Source organism: Macadamia integrifolia, chromosome 11, assembly GCF_013358625.1.
Source record: "Macadamia integrifolia cultivar HAES 741 chromosome 11, SCU_Mint_v3, whole genome shotgun sequence".
Classification (NCBI taxonomy): Eukaryota; Viridiplantae; Streptophyta; class Magnoliopsida; order Proteales; family Proteaceae; genus Macadamia; species Macadamia integrifolia.
In genome coordinates, this window is record NC_056567.1 from 14301124 (window position 1) to 14319457 (window position 18334).

At 37.5% G+C, this 18334-nt stretch overlaps 1 protein-coding gene and 2 non-coding genes across 3 annotated transcripts in view; 1 reads left to right on the forward strand and 2 right to left on the reverse strand.

The window, feature by feature from the left end:
* Positions 1-1029: 1029 nt before the first annotated feature.
* On the reverse strand, positions 1030-1136 carry LOC122094537. The gene has a single exon (XR_006144852.1). It is a non-coding gene; the product is annotated as a small nucleolar RNA R71 (small nucleolar RNA).
* A 9070-nt stretch (positions 1137-10206) lies between these two features.
* LOC122094451 lies at positions 10207-10325 on the forward strand. Its single transcript, XR_006144785.1, has one exon. It is a non-coding gene; the product is annotated as a 5S ribosomal RNA (ribosomal RNA).
* A 3081-nt stretch (positions 10326-13406) lies between these two features.
* The window catches only part of LOC122094268 (cysteine synthase, chloroplastic/chromoplastic), a 51806-nt gene continuing 46878 nt past the window's right edge, over positions 13407-18334 (reverse strand). The window contains exon 10 of the mRNA XM_042665022.1: positions 13407-13689. Within this exon, the coding sequence (XP_042520956.1) occupies positions 13597-13689 (93 nt within the window). The 3' untranslated portion in view covers positions 13407-13596. The remainder of the gene's footprint in view (positions 13690-18334) is intronic.

An 18334-nucleotide genomic window follows, 5' to 3' on the forward strand; every position in this document is an offset into this window, starting at 1 on the left:
AAAATAGGAAAATTTTGTTCCATTTTTTTCTTTTTTTTTTTTTTTTTTCTTTTCTTCAAACATGGGCAGCCTCCTCTCTTGGATGATTTTCCAAGATTTGGAAAATCTTCTAATTTATTTGAAATTTCAGTCTATGCCCCTTGTCTTTAAGTAGGTGAAAAATAGAGAATCTTCAACCAAACTCCAAAAAATCAGGAGATCTTGTGTTCCACGCCTAAGGAGAGAGAAAGTGGCACCCAATGTGGGTCCTTCCTACTTTGTTGGCATCTGGAATATTCTTTTATACCCTGGGACAGCTGCTAAAGGGTTGGGCCTTCATCTTGGTTCACTTCTGGTCCAATATTCTTTTTTCAGCCTGAAAAGAATAATCGAGTGTATGGATGTCTAAACGAATGTGTACTTTTAATGCAATACATGCATCTTCTCATAATTTCATTCTCTTCATAACCATGGATATTTTGTCCTCTTCATAACCATGGAAATTTTGTCCTCTTCGTAACCATGGAATTTCATCCTCTTCATAACCATGGAATTTCACCCGCCTCATAATGGGACCTCTTTACGTGTAAAATTGGAGATACAGTGCTAGATAGTCCTTAAGGCCTCAAAAATACAAAACTTACAAAAAGAGAGTAAAACCCAAAGTAGCTCCATTCTAAATATGTAAAATGTATGATTTACTACCTAAGATTTCACACATAAATGAGCTCATCACCTTTCTACATAGTCCTACCACAAGCCCAGGGTAATAATTTTGAACTCAAATCTCAGTACATCACTATGTTTCCCCATTTCTATGGGTTGACCTCTGAGGATGCGTACCTATTTCTAAGGAAATTTGAAGAGGTATGTGTTCTAGTTAAGATCCAGTAGCTTTCTGATGATACTGTTAAGCTTAGGTTCATCACTTTTGCATTGAAAGACCAAGCTAAGATGTGATTGTATGGGTTACCCACAAATTCCATAACCTTATGGGAACAGTTCACAGTTGTCTTCCTTAAAAAAATATTTCTAACTCACAAGACCAGTAAGCTTTGAAATGATATCCTTTAGTTTAGGCAAAAGCCTAGTGAGTCTTTTTCTAAACTTGTGGAGAGATTCAAGGATCTACTCCAAGAATGTCCTCATCATGGCCTAGACTTATGGCATTTATGCCAAATAATTTATGATGGTATTGATTACCCAACTAAACAAATGATAGAGTTTATGTGCCCTGGGGGATTCACATCCTTTACAGATGAAGAAAAGGCATGGGAATTTTTACATGACTTAGCAGACAAAACCCGTGAGTGGTAATCAACCCAAGAAAGTAAAAGAACCATAGAAGGGAAAGGATATTTTGTGGATGGGATAGTAGCCAAGGAAGCCCACTTAGATAGCCTAATCAAAAAGATTGAGGCTATTGTTCCTAGAGAGCCATCATCAGTCAATATGGTTAAGATGTGTGCTTGGTTCCAGTCCCCTGGACACGTCATAGAAGAATGATCCAACACCTTTGGGGGCACTTCCAATGATAGTGTCAATACCTTATATCAGAATAATCTATACAGTAATATTTACAATCCAGGGTGGAGAAATCACCCAAATTTCTCCTGAAACCAAGTCAACCAAGCAGGGCCTTCCAATTTCTATAATCAAGGTCAACCTAGACCCCAAAGGCCTCCCTTTGCACAATAGCATTTTACTTTAAATACTTTTCCTAGGCTAAATATAGGACCTCAGGCTAGTTTCCTTAGGCCCCCTCTCCAATCATCTTATCAGCAATCCCTGGGTTTACCAACACTGGAGAGGCAAGCAAAATAAGTGACTTGAAAAAGAATATGAACCTCCTTATAACAAGCTATCAAACTCTTACAAGAGAGTCCACCCAAGTTGTCTCAATTTTGTGTGAGAGGGAGAAAGGAATGTTGCATAATCAACCAGAGCCTAACCCTAGGCATCAGCCTGTTAGTTCACAAGCACCACCTAATGCATCATTAAATGTAGTACAAGGTCAACCCCAACAAGGGCCTTCCAACCAATGTCATGTTGTTTATACAGAGTGTTCCTTAATCTTTTCCATCTATTACTCCTGTTAGCTCTCTTTCCCAACAAGGGTCCTCTAACAAATGTCATACTATTTATGCCCTTAGGAGTGGCTGAGAGTACCAACAGAGTGTTCCTAAGTCATTTCCATCTATTACTTTTGTTAGCTCTCTTTCTGTTGAGGACACAAGTGTGCATCCTGTTCTAGGTTCGTCTGATGAACCTAAAGCAACTGAAGATGATTTGGTTGAGGAAACCAAAAATGATTCTACTCTGAAAGAGCAAAATCCTAATAGTCCTTATATTCCTCCTGTCCCCTTTCCTAATCGGTTGGTAAACAAAAAGAAGACCGCTTCCAAGGACAAAATTTTAAAAATCTTCAAAAAGATAGAAGTGAACATCCCACTTTTGGATGCCATATCTAGATCCTCGCCTATACAAAGGTCTTAAAAGATTTGTGTACTCACAAACGTATCACTAGTGTTCCCAAAAAGGCGTTCTTGGCAGGTAACATTAGTTCCATAATAACTCGGCTTATAGCAGCCAAGTATAAGGATACAGGGAGCCCTACTATAGCTTGTGTCATAGGCAACACCTACATTGAGCATGCCTTACTTAACCTTGGCACAAGTGTAAATCTTGTGTCTTGCCATCTGTATAAGCAACTAGGATTGGGAGAATTGAAAGCCACTAGAACTACTCTTCAGTTGGCAAATAGGTCTGTTAAGATTCCTAAAGGGATTGTTGAGGATGTCTTACTTAAGGTGGGGGAATTTATTTTCCCTGTTAATTTCATTGTGTTAGATACCAAGCCTTCCTCAACCAATGATGAGATCCTAATAATTTTAGGAAGACCATTTCTGGCTACCAGTAATGCATTAATCAATACCAAAATGGTTTCCTAAGGTTATATTTTGGCAATCAAACTGTTGAGTTTAACATGTTTAGGATAGAAAAGCAACCACATATGGAAGAAGAGATCAATATGCTTGAGGATTTTCTGTATTTTTTTGATGATTTAATTACCAACTTTGATATTTATTTTGATTTAGAATTCTAAGAGTGTATGGATAAGTTGGATGATGATAGTAAAAATTTATTTTCTAAAGTCTTGTGTCTTCACACACCTGTGGAGCTCTTAGGACCCCTTTCCAATTCCATTTCCAAACCTTTCATAGTTGAGCCCCCTAAGCTAGATCTTAAGAATTTGCCATCCAATTTGAGGTATACTTTCCTAGGGCCTGACCAAACTCTTCTAGTAATAATTTCTTCAGATTTGACTTCTAGGAATTACTCAAAGTGTTAAAAGACAATAAGGAAGCCCTAGGTTGGACCATGGCTGATATCAAGGGTATAAGCCCTTCTATTGTGCAACATTATATACATCTTATAAAGGATTCTAAACCATCCACAGAACCCTAAAGAAGAGCTAATCCAGTGATGATTTAAGCCATTAAGAAAGAGATCCTAAAATGCTTGGATCATGGAATAATTTATCCTATTTCTGATAGCCAATGGGTAAGCCCAGTTCACGTAGTGCCTAAAAAGTCTAGTGTTACTATAATTCCCAATGCCAATAACGAACTAATTTCAATGCATGTTCAATCAGGGTGGAGAGTGTGTATAGACTATGAAAAAATTAATACGGTAACCTAGAAGGACCACTTCCCATTGGCCCATTGCCATTTATTGACCAGATGTTAGATAGGTTAGTTGGACATGAATACTATTATTTTCTTGATGGATATTCCGGCTATAACAAGATCCCAATTGCTTTAGAGGACTAACATAAGACCACTTTTACATGCCCATATAGAATATTTGCTTACAAGCATATGCCCTTTGGGCTTTGCAATGCCCCTGCTACGTTCCAATGATGTATGTTCAGTATCTTTTTTGACATGGTTGAAAAATTATTAGAGGTATTTATGGATGACTTTTTGATTCATAGGAATACCTATTCTGAGTGTCTTCATCATCTTTTCCTAGTTTTGAAAATGTGCATATCTAAGAATTTGATTTTGAATTGGGAGAAATGTCATTTTATGGTTAAATCTGGTATTATTTTAAGCAGTGTAGTATCCATGGAGGAAATTAAGGTAGATAGAGCCAAATTCGATTTAATTGATAATTTATCACCTCCTCAATTGCTAAGGATGTTCGATCTTTTCTAGACCATGTTGGCTTCTACAGAAGGTTGATCAAGGACTTTAGTCAGTTAGTTCGACCTCTCATTGCATTACTTGTCAAAGATCAAACTTTTGAGTTTTCTAAAGAGTGCTTAGAATCCTTCAAGCAACTTAAGAAGGAGTTAACCAATGCACCCATTATTCAACCACCTATTTGGACTAAACATTTTGAACTGATGTGTGATGCTTCAGATTTTGCCATAGGAGCGATTTTGGGTCAAAGGATTAATAAGTTACCCACTATCATTTACTATGCTAGTAGGACCGTAAATGATGCACAACTCAACTATACAACCACTGAAAAGGAATTCTTAGCTGTTGTGTTTTCACTAGAAAAGTTTCGATCTTACTTAGTTGGGTCACATGGGTGGTGTACACTGATCATTCTGCTCTTAGATACCTTGTCAGAAGAAGGATGCTAAAGACCGTCTCATTAGATGGGTTTTACTTTTGCAAGAGTTTGATTTGAAAATTAGGGAGAAGAAAGGAGTTGAAAACCCATTTACAGACCATCTATCCTGGCTTTCCAATTTCTTGACTGTCGATTCTCCAATCAACGAGAACTTTCCAGATGAACAGTTACTTGCAATGTCTAGTGAATCATGGTTTGCTGACATTATCAACTTCTTAGTTTCAGGTGTGACTCCAGATCACTAGTCCACCCAAGATAGGTATCGATTCCTTTCCCAAGTCACTTACCTGTTGAATTGGAGCATAAGGCCTTATGCTTCTTTTGGGTCATAAAGAAGCTCAACTTTGATTTGTTTGATGCGGAAATTCATCATAGGCTCCAACTATCTGAGTTTGAGGAACTTAAGAATGATGCCTATGAAAGTTTTAGGATTTACAAGGAAAACACCAAAATCTTCCATGATAAGCACATTCTACGTAAATATTTTAAAATTGGTGATAAGGTCTTATTGTACAACTCTCGGTTATACCTTTTCCCTGGTAAGCTTAGATTCCAATGGGATGGCCCATTTATTGTCCATAATATATATCCCCATGGGATTGTGGAGATTCTGAATCCAAGAATAAGGGTAATTTTGAAAGTTAATGGTTAGCATTTAAAATCGTTCCTCGAGTTTCCTACTGCTACTAGTGAAGAGGTTATGGATCTCCATGAACCTCTTTACACAGATAACTAACTTTTAACCAGGTATGAGCCCCTTGCATTGTCTATGTTTTTAATTCTTTCCATGCATTGAGGACATCGCATGACTTAAGTGTGAGGGAGGAAAGCCAGTTTCTGTTTGCTTTTTCTCTTTGTTTTCTTCTGCTTTCTCCCCTTTGTTTGTATTTGTTTTTCTTTTTGTTTTTGAGCTTGCTAAGGATATGATGCCCTACTTTGGCTTTTGGCTAATGACCATACCATTCGGTTCCTTGATGTATGAAAGTAGTAATTTTGATTAAGGTACCCATCTTGAGCGCATAAAAACCCTGTTGAGAAAAAAGAAACAGGCCTGTGTTTTGAGGTGGGACTCTCTTTTGAAAAATAAGAAACCCTTGTGTTACGGTGTTGGACCATATGTAAGTCTCTGGGTTTTTTGTACTCTTGATTTGGAGTTGAGACCTTCTTTTTAGATTGGCATGAGTTGACAAATACATAATTTTAAACAAAGTGTGAAAAGTAAGAGTTGATTTCCTTAGAACTAGACGAGGCATTGTGCCTTAGGAAGCGTCGTGTCTTGATTGAAATTCTTAGGGAAAAAACTTCTGAAAAAACTCTGGCATCACTGTCTATGTGGGCATATGCAAAAAAGCGAAGCTACATAGTAACTTGGGTGTCTAGTGTTTGCTCCACCATGTCATTCAAGCCAATAGTAGTGGAGTAGGATAGAGTTCATTATGAAAAAAAAAAACCACACAGTAGGAAAGTATGTGCAAAAGTCCCCAATGCCTTAATAACATGTTTAGTCGAAAAAACTCCAACACCTTAGTCCTTGGTTCTCTATTACTTCACAAGTGGTCTTGCCTTAAGATAAGGATGTTTTGGAAGAGACAAGGTGAGTTCCAAATTAAGAAATATGCTTGTGCCTGAAATCGATATGGGGTAATAAAAATTCAAGTGTGGGGGTCCCTAGATCCAGTGTAAGAGGAATTATCTTTGCTCCGGATTGGTATGGCCCTTACCTTAAGCCAAGGTCAAGATTTGTTTTTTTTTTTCTGAATTTTGGGTGTATATTCACTGCAAACACCACGAGACATGACTCGTCCACTAGGGGTGACCTAGGGGTTTAAAGCCTTGTTGCATATGCTAAGTGCAACCGTGATTTCTACAAAAGTGAGTTAGGTTTTTTATTGTTTACTTTTTATTCTTTTTGTTTTGGTCGAGGACTTGCAAAGTCTAAGTGTGGGGGAATTCTGATGAGCACATTTATGTGTGAAATCTTAGGTAGTAAAGTATGCATTTTACATATTTAGAATGGAGCTACCTTGGGTTTTATTCTCTTTTTGTAGGTTTGGTATTTTAAAGGCCTTAGGAACTATTGGGCACCATATCTCCAATTTTATATATAAAGAGGTCCCATTTCTTTTTATGGTTGCAAAGAGGATGAAATTTTGAGTAAGATAGACGTGTTGCATTAAAAGTACACATTCGTTTAGACACTCGTACACATGATTATTCTTTTCGGGGCAGAAAAAGAATAATGGACCAAAACTGAATGGAGATGCATGATAGCCCTTCTGTAGTTGTCCCAGGGGAATATTCCAAATGCTAACAAGATGGAGGGACCCACATGGGGCGTTGAACACTCTCTCTCCTCCACTTTGGGCGGTTCTCTCTTTTTGGAGATTTTGTGAAGATTTTCTCTCCTATTTTCCACCTACTTAAAGCACCAAGGGCATGGACGAGATTACCCATTAAATTAGAAGATTGGTCAAAGAAAAGCAAGAAAAATCATCCAAAGGGGAGGGAGGATGCACTTCTCCTTTTACGGTTTTCTCTCTTTTTCTCTAGGTTTTCTCTAGTTTATTCTCTAGTTTTAGTTGTGCTCTAGTTCTACTTTTAGTTCTTCTTTGCTTTTGACTTTAAACACTATTGTAATTGGTTTTATTTAATTAATGCAATGTCTTTTATTTTTATTATTCATGCAATTCAAGTTATTCAAATTGAAATAATTTTAATTTACTATTTCAAGGCTTAGATCTAGGTGACGAGACCCAAGCTTTGAAGCATCTCTGTTCAAGTGCAAGTTTTTTTTAAGATTTGTTTTCTCCAGGCCTAGCAATTTTAAATTTGATTCATTCCAAATCCGGTTTTTAAGGCTGGTAGTATTTCAAATCGACCAAGTTTTAAGTTCAAGTATTAAAGTTCAAGTTTGTAGGCTTCTACATAAGTCTTCTCACCCCCCCCCCTCCAATTCCCTCTTCTTACTACCTATTCATTCTTAATTTAGGCTTTTAATTTTAGTTTTACTTTGATGCTTTCCCTTTCCCCCAAGATCCTTGGCTAGATGCATATGTTGGCTTTGCCCCACTCGAGCCGTGGAACCATCCTTTTACTTTGATTTTTTATATTGTATCTCTTCCCCTAAAGCTAAATAGAAAAGCCCTTGTACGAGTATTCTCTGGTCAAGTAGGGAAGTTCGTATTATTTATGGTGCATCCCTTGGGCTAAAAAGAGATACCTACTTGTGTGGCTCTCTCTAGCCTTATTCCCCTTTTTTATTTTACTTATATCATTTCAACACATTTCTTTTACTTTTTATTTTGTGGTTTGAGTATTTAAATTCCTAGATGACAAATGGTTAGGTTTTTAATTTCAATCGCAATTCCAATTTTCTTATATGTATTGGTTAGGACGTTTTTAGATGCATTTGTTTAGGGTGATAGTTAGAAGTAGATCACCATAATTAATCTGTGCACTTTCGCATAACTAGAAGAAGCCCAAAATAAAGTGGCTGCTCATCTTGACCCGTTAGCTACACTAATCCATACACATGCAGTTACTTTTAAATCTTAAACAGTTCATATATACATGCACAGTCCAACAATAAGATATTTTATATAAGCTCCAGTGCCAGCTAAGTGATAAGATATACATACAATTATCCAAATGAGAGTTACATACCTTACCAAAAGAGAATATTTACACAGTTTAGAATATCTCAGTAGTAGACTATATACAACAGAGTATACATCAGTGAAAATATATACACAAAAAGGCATAGGAATAGTCTATTTTATTCCTTGGAAGAACTGACCTCCATAGGCACAGTCATCTCATCCGCAGTCGGGTCCATGGTCGATTTCCTACTCTTGAAGACTGGCCAAGTCATCTATGGCCACTATCTCATGATCAAAGCAAGAAGTCAGCAAAATACTGGTCTCAACATCTAGAAAAGTAAATAAGGGGGTGAGCACATCATGCTCAATGAACGGGTGGGGGCAAGCAAGCAAAACACATCACAAATGATGCAGTACATGCTCCACACCTTATATGATCCTCATGAGTTCATTTAACATTACATTACTTCGTAGTCCATTACTAAGTCTAAAAACAGAGGTTTAGTGCTACACAACGTAGGTGGCATTCCCTACCTTATACATTGGGCCTCAAGAATACAAGGCAGGAGTCAGCCAGTTCCAGAAATAACCTCAGTCCCCCATCTAACCCCTAAGTTAATAACCCCGAGCAGTCAAGTGTACAGTATGCCGTACCCTACTGCTATCCGTCTCTGGGTACAGTATGTCGTACCACGAAGTGTACTGCTGATTAGGTAGTCACATATGTCGAGATTAGTCCATACTTATCCCCCTACGGACAAGGGGTTGTAGCACTGGGATATGATCCTAACCATATGCATCTACATGCATCCATAGTATCCATAGCATCTGTAGCATCCAGTCACATATCCATGGTCATAACTGTAACATTGACTTCTTAGCCCACGGTACCGGAAAGAACCTCGGCCATCAGACCTTCAATATTACAGTCATCACCCACACAACTATCATACTACACATCCGTAAAACCTCGATCACATCAAGTCAGTAAAATATATAATTTTATATAAAATAAATCTATAACACAGTAACCATCATACTCCATATGAGTAGATATAAATACAAAAGTATAGAAACACTCCACAAAATAAAACAAACATCCACTCACCTTAGTGTCCAATCTCCTGAAAAGTTCACTTCTTTGGTTCAATTAAGTGCTCTTACTGCAAATTATTTCCTATTTCACAAGATATTCCAAATCATTATTTATAAAATAAATTTCTATAATTCTACCCCACTCTGCCTAAGTGTATTATCCCAATTCCCAATTTAATTGGGCCTATAGCTGTTTTTCACTGAGCAGTCCAGGTTCCCCACACTTTCTTTATTACTAGGGTTTCTTGTGGGGAAACCTCTAGTGTGTCCCACACTTGGATAGGGTTTCCTGGGGTTGTACCAACAACTTTTCACATTTATGGAATTTAGTCTTTAAATACCATAGAATTGAGTTCCCTGTTCAATTGAATTTAGATAAAACTATTAGGGACATAATTGATTAAATTATGATAGGAATTAAACCTGGTATGAATTTCTATTTTAGGGCTTTAATAAAATCTCACCCAATCAGTTGCACTTTACACAAATTCTTGCTGAATTGTTGTTGAACTGGTAGGAACCTAAGTTCCAAGGTCCCTAGTAGCCCACAGAGATTAGGGCTTTCTCTACTGGGCAGCTACACAGTTCATAGGGATTCCCTGGAAGTCCCAATTAAGCCAAACCCTAACCTAAGGTCTACCTACAATGCAAAAACCTAGAAAATTGCATATAATACCAAATTAACCTAATATGTAATTAAATTAGTAAATTTAATTTCCCTTTTAATTTATTAACATAAAATATGTATTTTATAGCTTAATTAGGTCTCTTTCCATAGGGGTATAATGGGGAATTGCACAACAAAAGTGTGTGCCCCACAATGCAAAAACTCAAAAATTATGTATTTATAATCCAATCGACTGGCCAGTTTGGACCTACAAGTTTGGGGTGCGATCATACCAGCACTAATGCACCAGATCCCATCAAAACTTCATAGTTAAGCGTGCTCGGATGAGAGTAGTACTACGATGGGTAACCCCCTGGGAAGTCCTCATGTTACACTCCTTTTCTCTATTCTCATATATTAAGCCTCATAATTAATTTACCTCTTTGTCCACACCTCCTGATGAGTTTCCCAGTGATATTTGCAGGCTGAACAGGAGCAGGTGGGGTCACTTCTACCTTCTTGGCATCCATAGCTGCCAACCATGCCAGCATTGGCTTCCTTTGCTCTTTCTTCTTACCTGTCCACAAGTACAGATTAGGGTGTTACAGTTAGACTCAACCTACTTGCACTTTTGGAATGGGAATGATCAAACCAAAAAAATCACCTAATTGGATGGCACAAGGTATGTAAGCACAAATCCCAGGGAGGAAATGGGTTGAGAGACTCTGAAACTCAAAACAAAGCATTACTCCTCAAGTTGGGATGGAGGTTACTATCTGAAGATCAGGCACTATGGACTCGGATCATCTCACAAAAATATTTTCTTAAAAGGTCTATTTTCCATTTTTCAACTTTGAAGAAGAAAGGATCTTCCATTTTTTCTTTTCTTTCTTTTAAAGAAACAAATAAACATTACATATAAATAAGGTTAAAGTTATTATAGACATATCTTTTGGATGTAGCGACCTGGGAAGCAATTGATTTAAGGACATACAAAGGATAGGTGTTAGCATTTTTAGGTACAAAAAGTGGATCAACAAGGAGTTTCTCCAATTCAAGTCTACTGGTTATCGTGGACCATGGCCACATCAAAAAATGGTTAGGGTTCATTAACTTTGCAAAATCAGGCACATCGCACCAAATCTCCTTAACGGCCCATCCCCGCTATTGAGCCTCCGCTAACCCAACTAAGGTTCCCTTCATGACCGCTTTAGAAGCCTCTCCTGTCATCAAATAATGTGCAACAAGGAATAAGCATTCATATTCATTAAAAATAGCCGATACCCACCCCGTAGTTTCAATAATAGTAGCAACCATGATCATAAGGATGATGGTAATTTGGGGTAGAGCAGCATAATCCTGTTGAAAACATTCATCGGACAGATGATCTAAAATATTCATATTGGTGGATGTGATTTTAGTACTAGGGTAATTCTGAGTCCACCAATAGATACGGTCCAGCATCAACTTTGGGTTCGGATCAAATGATCCTAAGATGACAGAAATCCGATGCAACCAAAAACTTGGAAAAAATCCAATGCAACCAAAAACTTGGATAAAATAGCAAGATATTATAAAAACTTGGAAAAAATGTTTAGACTTATCATGATAGTTCCAATTGAGCTGGTAGAAGTACGTTATTAGGGAGGGAAAAGAAGAAAAGACTAAACATTCGCTTCAAAGTCCCAAAGGACTCGCAAACCAAATTCACCTTGAAAAATTACATGTAAGAAAGACATGCATAATGTCCTCTTGCCCAGCATGACATAGATCACATGTTGTGGATCCGCTATTTGGTGAAGCATTATAAGTATCCTCCCTACCCTTCAAAGAATGATTACCAAGAAGATTGGGAATGGAGCATCAACCCATTTCTACCAAGAAGATTGGGAATGGAGCATCAACTCATTTCTGCTATGACCCATGGATACCAAATAAACTTTGTTTGATAAACCTCCTAAATCATAATCCTCATAAGTCATAACTCTTTGATAAATAGGGTAAGTGATGTTATTGTTGCTAATAATTGGAATATCAGTATGCTTACCTCTTGTCCCCCATTATCCATGGCAAACAATCTTTTTGAATATTCTTCTTCAACCATCTAACGATTCCTGGTGGTGTCGTTCGTCACATGATGGAGTTTTTACTACTAAAATGGCAACTAAATACCTGCAAAAACATTTCCAACTCTAACTCTAATAGGAATTCCAACAGGTATTATTGCTCATCTCTATGCTCTCACTGGTAGCAATTCTTTTGTAAATTGGACATACATCTGAAATTTAAAGTCTTTTTCTGGAGACTTGTTCTTGACCGAATTCCCACAAAAGACTTACTGGAAAGATGAATGACACTAGATCCCACATGTGGCTTTTGCCATTCCCATCCCGAATTTACCAATCATACATCTCTTTCATGTGATTTGATTAAAAGAATTTGGGCTTCAAGTCCCCTGGGACTTCGAACCAAGTTTTTCTCAGCTATGACGTTTCAACTTGTCTCGTATTTTTTTTAATTCCAAATTCCAGCCACTTTAAGGGTTTTTTCAAGGTTCTTTATCATTATCTGCTACTTTATCTGGAAACACGAACGAGATTGCATTCTCGAGAGTGCAACCAAACCCACCCATTATCTTAAAAAATGCAGGATTCTGGATTCATGAATCATGCAAAGAGCAAACTCAAACCTCAGACACTCCAATTTTCCTGACCAGAATTATCCCAAAACCACATACAAACTATATCATTCCAATTTGTTCAACCTTCTCTTACAAAAATTCTACAATGGTTGGATGGGCTAACTGCTTGTTTCACCCGAATACATATATCTCATTAATGTCCAACCATGTGATGACAAGAGACCATATTGAATCAAGCACAAAGGCTCTACTATTGGATTGAAGCAGGCTAAGGAGATGGGATGGCATGTGGAGGAAGTTTGGAGTGATGCAACTGATTTGGAATCCTTTTAGAACCCTAGTACCAAATCATGGCCTAAGAGCATTTTACCAATAGCTTTTTATGTACAGTTTGATCCCCACCATTTTTTGTTTAAACTCAGGCCTACAAAAGTGGTACTTTCTGTCAAAAACTTAGCTCCGCTTTCACTATCCACTCACTCTATAGTCACTTGTAATCCACATAATATGAACATTTCTAATATAATTTAAAGTCATCTTTATGTTTATCAAAAAAAAATGAAGTTGTAAATGAATGCAGAGTAAGCAACAAAATAAAATATATATGAAAAGCAAAAGTTTTTCTTTACCATTGGAATGTCATTATTCCGTATGCCCCCACCCTTGGTTCAAATTTCAAAATGCCTTCAGATCTCCTGGAATTCCGTTAAACCACCAAAATAAGTGAATTAAGAGATTTTCTGTTCACCATGGATAAAGAAAAACTCGTCCTAAATTAGAATTCCTTTTTTTATTCCCCCCTCCCTCCAAAAAAAAAATAAATAAATAAAACAAATTCTTCAGATTCAAAGTTCTTTTCATTTTGAAACTTACTTTAGCAGCACTTCTCTTTTACTTTCTAGTTTCTGAAACCGCTAACCTACACTTGACAAATGACCGTGTGATGTGGAATAAAAAAAACAAAATGAATTAAATGCATAAATAAAGCATTTTAATCGCTACAATGAATAGATCCATGAAAATGACCCTCAGGGCTCGGGTTGCATTTTCTCGCACTCCTCTCTAATTGATTGGAAGAGAACAGTAGAAAGATATCGTTCACCGAAACTAGGGAACACAACCTGCAAGCATTCAAGAACCCAAGGAAAAAAAGAATATTATTAGTATAATGGGTTAGGCACCAATTAATAATGCAACAATGTTGTAGCCTGCAAGCAGCCATATAAAATGGGATCCGGCTCGTCTCCTTAGTGCTGATCACCCAGGTCTGCCCATAGTTACTTGGGTGATCGACATGTGTCCAAGCGATGATCCAACGGCTATGCTTCTACCGACCAGAACAAAGGTGCCACGCCAAGAGCCCGTTCGATCACTACTTGGACACATGTCGATTGCTCAGGTAGCCATGGGCAAGACCTGGGCGATCAGTGCTTAGGAGAGGATCCGATCCTATAAAATGATCTCAGCTGTCAAAGTACTGCAGATCCCACAAATCACATCAATGGAAAAGTACTAATATTAATACAAAAGCATTCTGGTTTTATAATGTAGAGCCCAGCACAACACTGTCAATGTTGAGTATGCTGGAACCCAATACAACACAATTAATTAGGTAACCTACAAGTTTTTATTTACAACATTATGACTGGAATGAACAACCCCTGATAGATGAGGTGCATAATATCCACTAAACGAGGAACATGCCGATCACAAAGAAATGGGGCTGTTATTTGACCTAATGTAGCACTGTGCAGTGGGAGATGGTCTTTGTTTGCATTTGCATTCGCACGACAGAACACTTACGCTAACAGGTTCAGACTTTCAAGGCTGTCAATGGAAGAAAATGTTCTGTTTACAATCTGACTTTATTTTGGACAATTGAGAAACCTGATTTTGTTTAGGTCAAATCTTGATATTGTTAGCATTTTTACCTAGAAGACATCAGTATTTCAATTCTTGTGCTCTTAGCTCGGGGACAAGTAGTATCAGAATCCAATTCAGAGTCCAAACAAAACCCAATTGGATTTGAATATGGTTTCACCATTTTCAGATCCAACAGCTCTTGGATTGGATTGAGATCTGGTAGGTATATAATCGAATTCAATTTGCAAGTACCAACGTCTAATCCATTCTGGCACTGATTCAGTTGGACATGTGCTAGGGTTTCCATGGTTTGAAAATGGCATATCAAATCCATTAAATCATCAGTTCAAACTAATTATTTTACCTTCATTTTCGAGCAAACTTAAGCTTCAAGAAGATTTAAGCTTATCATGCCCTTACTTGCAAAACGTGATAGGGCTTAAAAGTTCCAGATTTAATTAGCCCACAGAAGTTATTTTCCTTTCATTCTTCAAACAAACTTAAGGGTTTCCTTTCTTTTTCCTTTTTTTAATGAATCAATATATATGTATTAAAAGATAGAGAAGAATATACAGCCCCAGAGGAGAAAGAAAGAGAGAGAAGAGGCCGATGGGAGGCCAGAGACAACCATCAAGTGGGGGGGGGGGGGGAACGGGGAAGGAGAATGGGGTGAAGAAGATCCCAGGAGTTAACAATGAGCCTATTACTTAGGGAATCTCGAACACTACAAAGGGGGGAGGGAGAGAAGCATTTGAGCTTGGAGCCGACATTGAAGAAGATGGCTTCCAAGTTCCAAATCATCTCCAAGGAGAAAGAGTTGGAGTTCCATTTACAAATATTACGTTACATCCAAATATGGTTTATGGTAGCACAAAAGGCAAGTTTGCCCATCGTATCACGAACAGTAGAACCAGCAAAAGTCCTGTCAACCCATCAGATCCATTCCCTATGAAGACCAAGAATACATCTCCCTCTAGGCCAAGGATTAAAGTATCGGTATCGGTCGCCGTATCGGTCGACCAAAATTAAGATATGTATCGGAGGGTATCGTATCGTATCGAAGATACGCTAAGATACGCTAAAGATACATACATAAATGGATATAAAACACCTTTTTAAACACTTTTGCATTAAAAATTTATTAAAAAAAGCTATTGATAACATGTACTATGCATAAACACTAAATTGAGGGTGTCGCACTAAGAATTCAAGGTTTGTAGTTGTCCCATAAATGTAAAATCCTTGTTCAAAACCTTAATTTCCACTTTAGTTAGAGAGAAATATGGTTGGCAGCAACTTTGGAACAAAAACACCTCAAAAAATCGTGTTTTTTGAAAAAATACCCATCTTGGCCATTATATGACCGTAGCGCACTGTATCGGTACATACCAATACTCACCGATATGTATCGATACTCACCGATATGTACTGATCGATACATACCGATATTCACTGATATGTACTGATACTCATCAATATGTATCAATCGATACATACAAATACTCACCGATACGTACTGATATATACCAAAACGTATATTTCACCTTGATTTTATATTTTTCATAGAGTATCAGTACGTATCGATAGTGTATTGGTGCATATCGATATGTATCATAGGATATATATCGATACGAAAGGATTTTAAAAATTTCATGTATCGTATCGGTGTGTATCGTATTGATCGGCTAAATTTAAGATACGTATCGAAGGGTATCTTATCGGTATCGGAGATACTTTAAACCATGCTCTAGGCCAACTGCTTCTAAGAGTTCTTTTTCAAATAGAGGCAGCAAATGGACAGCAGAAAAAGAGATGGTCAGAGCCTTCCACTCCATTCCTACAGAGACAACATGAAGGACAGACGCGGATATGCCTGGAGAGGGAAAACTTAAGGTTATCTTGCCCAGCACTTACAGTTCCAAAGTAGCAAAGTGGAGGTTGAAACTCAACTGAACTAACTAATTGATTTTTGATTGGGTTCAATTTAAGTGATGAATATACTGATAAAAAACAAGAATAATTTTATTAGAACATAAAAAAGGTATGGACAACCTACAGAACTGACTAAAATAGTCAACTGAAAATAAAATTCAATTTTCTAACCCTCGTCTCAGAAAGAAAAAAAAAAAAAAAAAAAAAAAAGGGAATAATTGTCCTTAGCATCCCTACTCATAGTGTAGCAAGATTAAAGTAGCAACTAAAATTGAACCAGGGTAAAAGATTTTCTTATGACAGGGTGATAGAGGCTGTGAAGATGTGCATGGAGGCTACGAAGTTGGGAGAGGAATGAGGGAGTCTCATTTTTAGACTGTGCGGTAGCTTATGATTTATCCACAGTGAACACTTTCTTTGAAAAGAGAGAGAAGCACTTAGTTACCTACAAAAGTGGGCATTCATAGTTCATACCATCCAAATAGATTTTGTCCTACCAAGAAGGTCCGATAGATTATTGTGTAAGGACTATAAGGTTATACCTAGGGAGAGTCTAACCACTCAATATTGACTGGTGATCTTGGATATATACCTTAGTACACAAAAGCGTAAGATAGGGGAACCTATTTGCCCTTAGATAAAGTAATGTAGAAGTAGGTCACACTAGATAAACAAACTTCCAATATGTTAAGCTCAAACCAATTCAAATTTGACTTTACAAATTAGTCTCAACAGAAATCAGAAAAAAGGTCCAGATACAAAAGAAATCAGAACCAGAATTTAATATGACCAAACTTATTCTAATGAATCAGAAATAGACCCCAAAATAAGCACTTGCAACAGCAAGGACTAATCTAGAAAACAAACCACCGACAGCAGCAGACAAAACCCAAGCAGAACTGGTTTCGGCTAGAATAGAGGGAGGGTTTGTAAGTGAGATCTGGCTGAGTATCAGAGGGTAAATACCTGGTCGATTGCTCCTCTTTGAATGGTCCTTCAACCCTCCAAAGGGTGTCCAGAAATACGGAACAGAGGCTGGGAGAACAGGTCCTGTCGCTACACCTGAAATCCTTCACTTCTGGGAAAACCAATAGCTGAACTAGCTATTCTTGTTCTGCAACTCAGGAATGCTGTTGTACCTTCAACCGATGCCTTCTCTCACTCAAGTCTCTCCCTCAGAATACAGATAAAGAGAAGTAAAAGAACAAAGAAGAAGATGGGTAGGCGTGGGTGGGATAATGGCTATCTCAGCATGGGTATCTCACCCACAGCTATCCCAGCTGTTGCCTTCCTTTCTCAGGAGATGGAGCAAGCAAAACTGCAGCAAAACTACATTATTCAATTGTAATTTGTGACTACAGCAACCTTCTTTATATAGAGGTCTGAATTACAAAAATTAGAAACTTGACACAAAATATGAAACTAAAGAAAATAGAAGCTGAATCAAAATAGCAACTAATACAATTAACAACTAATTCAAATTAGCAACTACTGAAAATAGAAGCTAATTCAAAATAGAAACTAATGCAATTAGCAACTAATTCAAAATAGAAACTACCACTAACTTCTAATTTAGGAAACAAAATAGCAGCTAATAGGACTTCCTAAAAACAAAACCATACTACTAAATTAGGAAACTAAAATAGCAGCATAAGGGAGCTTCCTATGCTGGCCGGTAGCTTCAAGGCTGCTGCTTCCTCCTTTGGTAATGGATCCCATGATGGGGATCTACATCAACTCCCCCCTTCTTAAAATCATTCATCTCCGAAGAATGGATGAAGGACATATAGCGCTCATAGAGATCTGTATCAAAACGCAGAAAATCATCGGCATGGATCTAAGTGCTATCTTATCGAGGACGTCTTTCCCACTTGACTAGAAATGAGTAGTAACCCTTGCCACCACGAACAGTAGTAAACTTGTTGTCTAGAACTTCTTCAATAACATCATTCTTAGGAGTCACAAATTGGG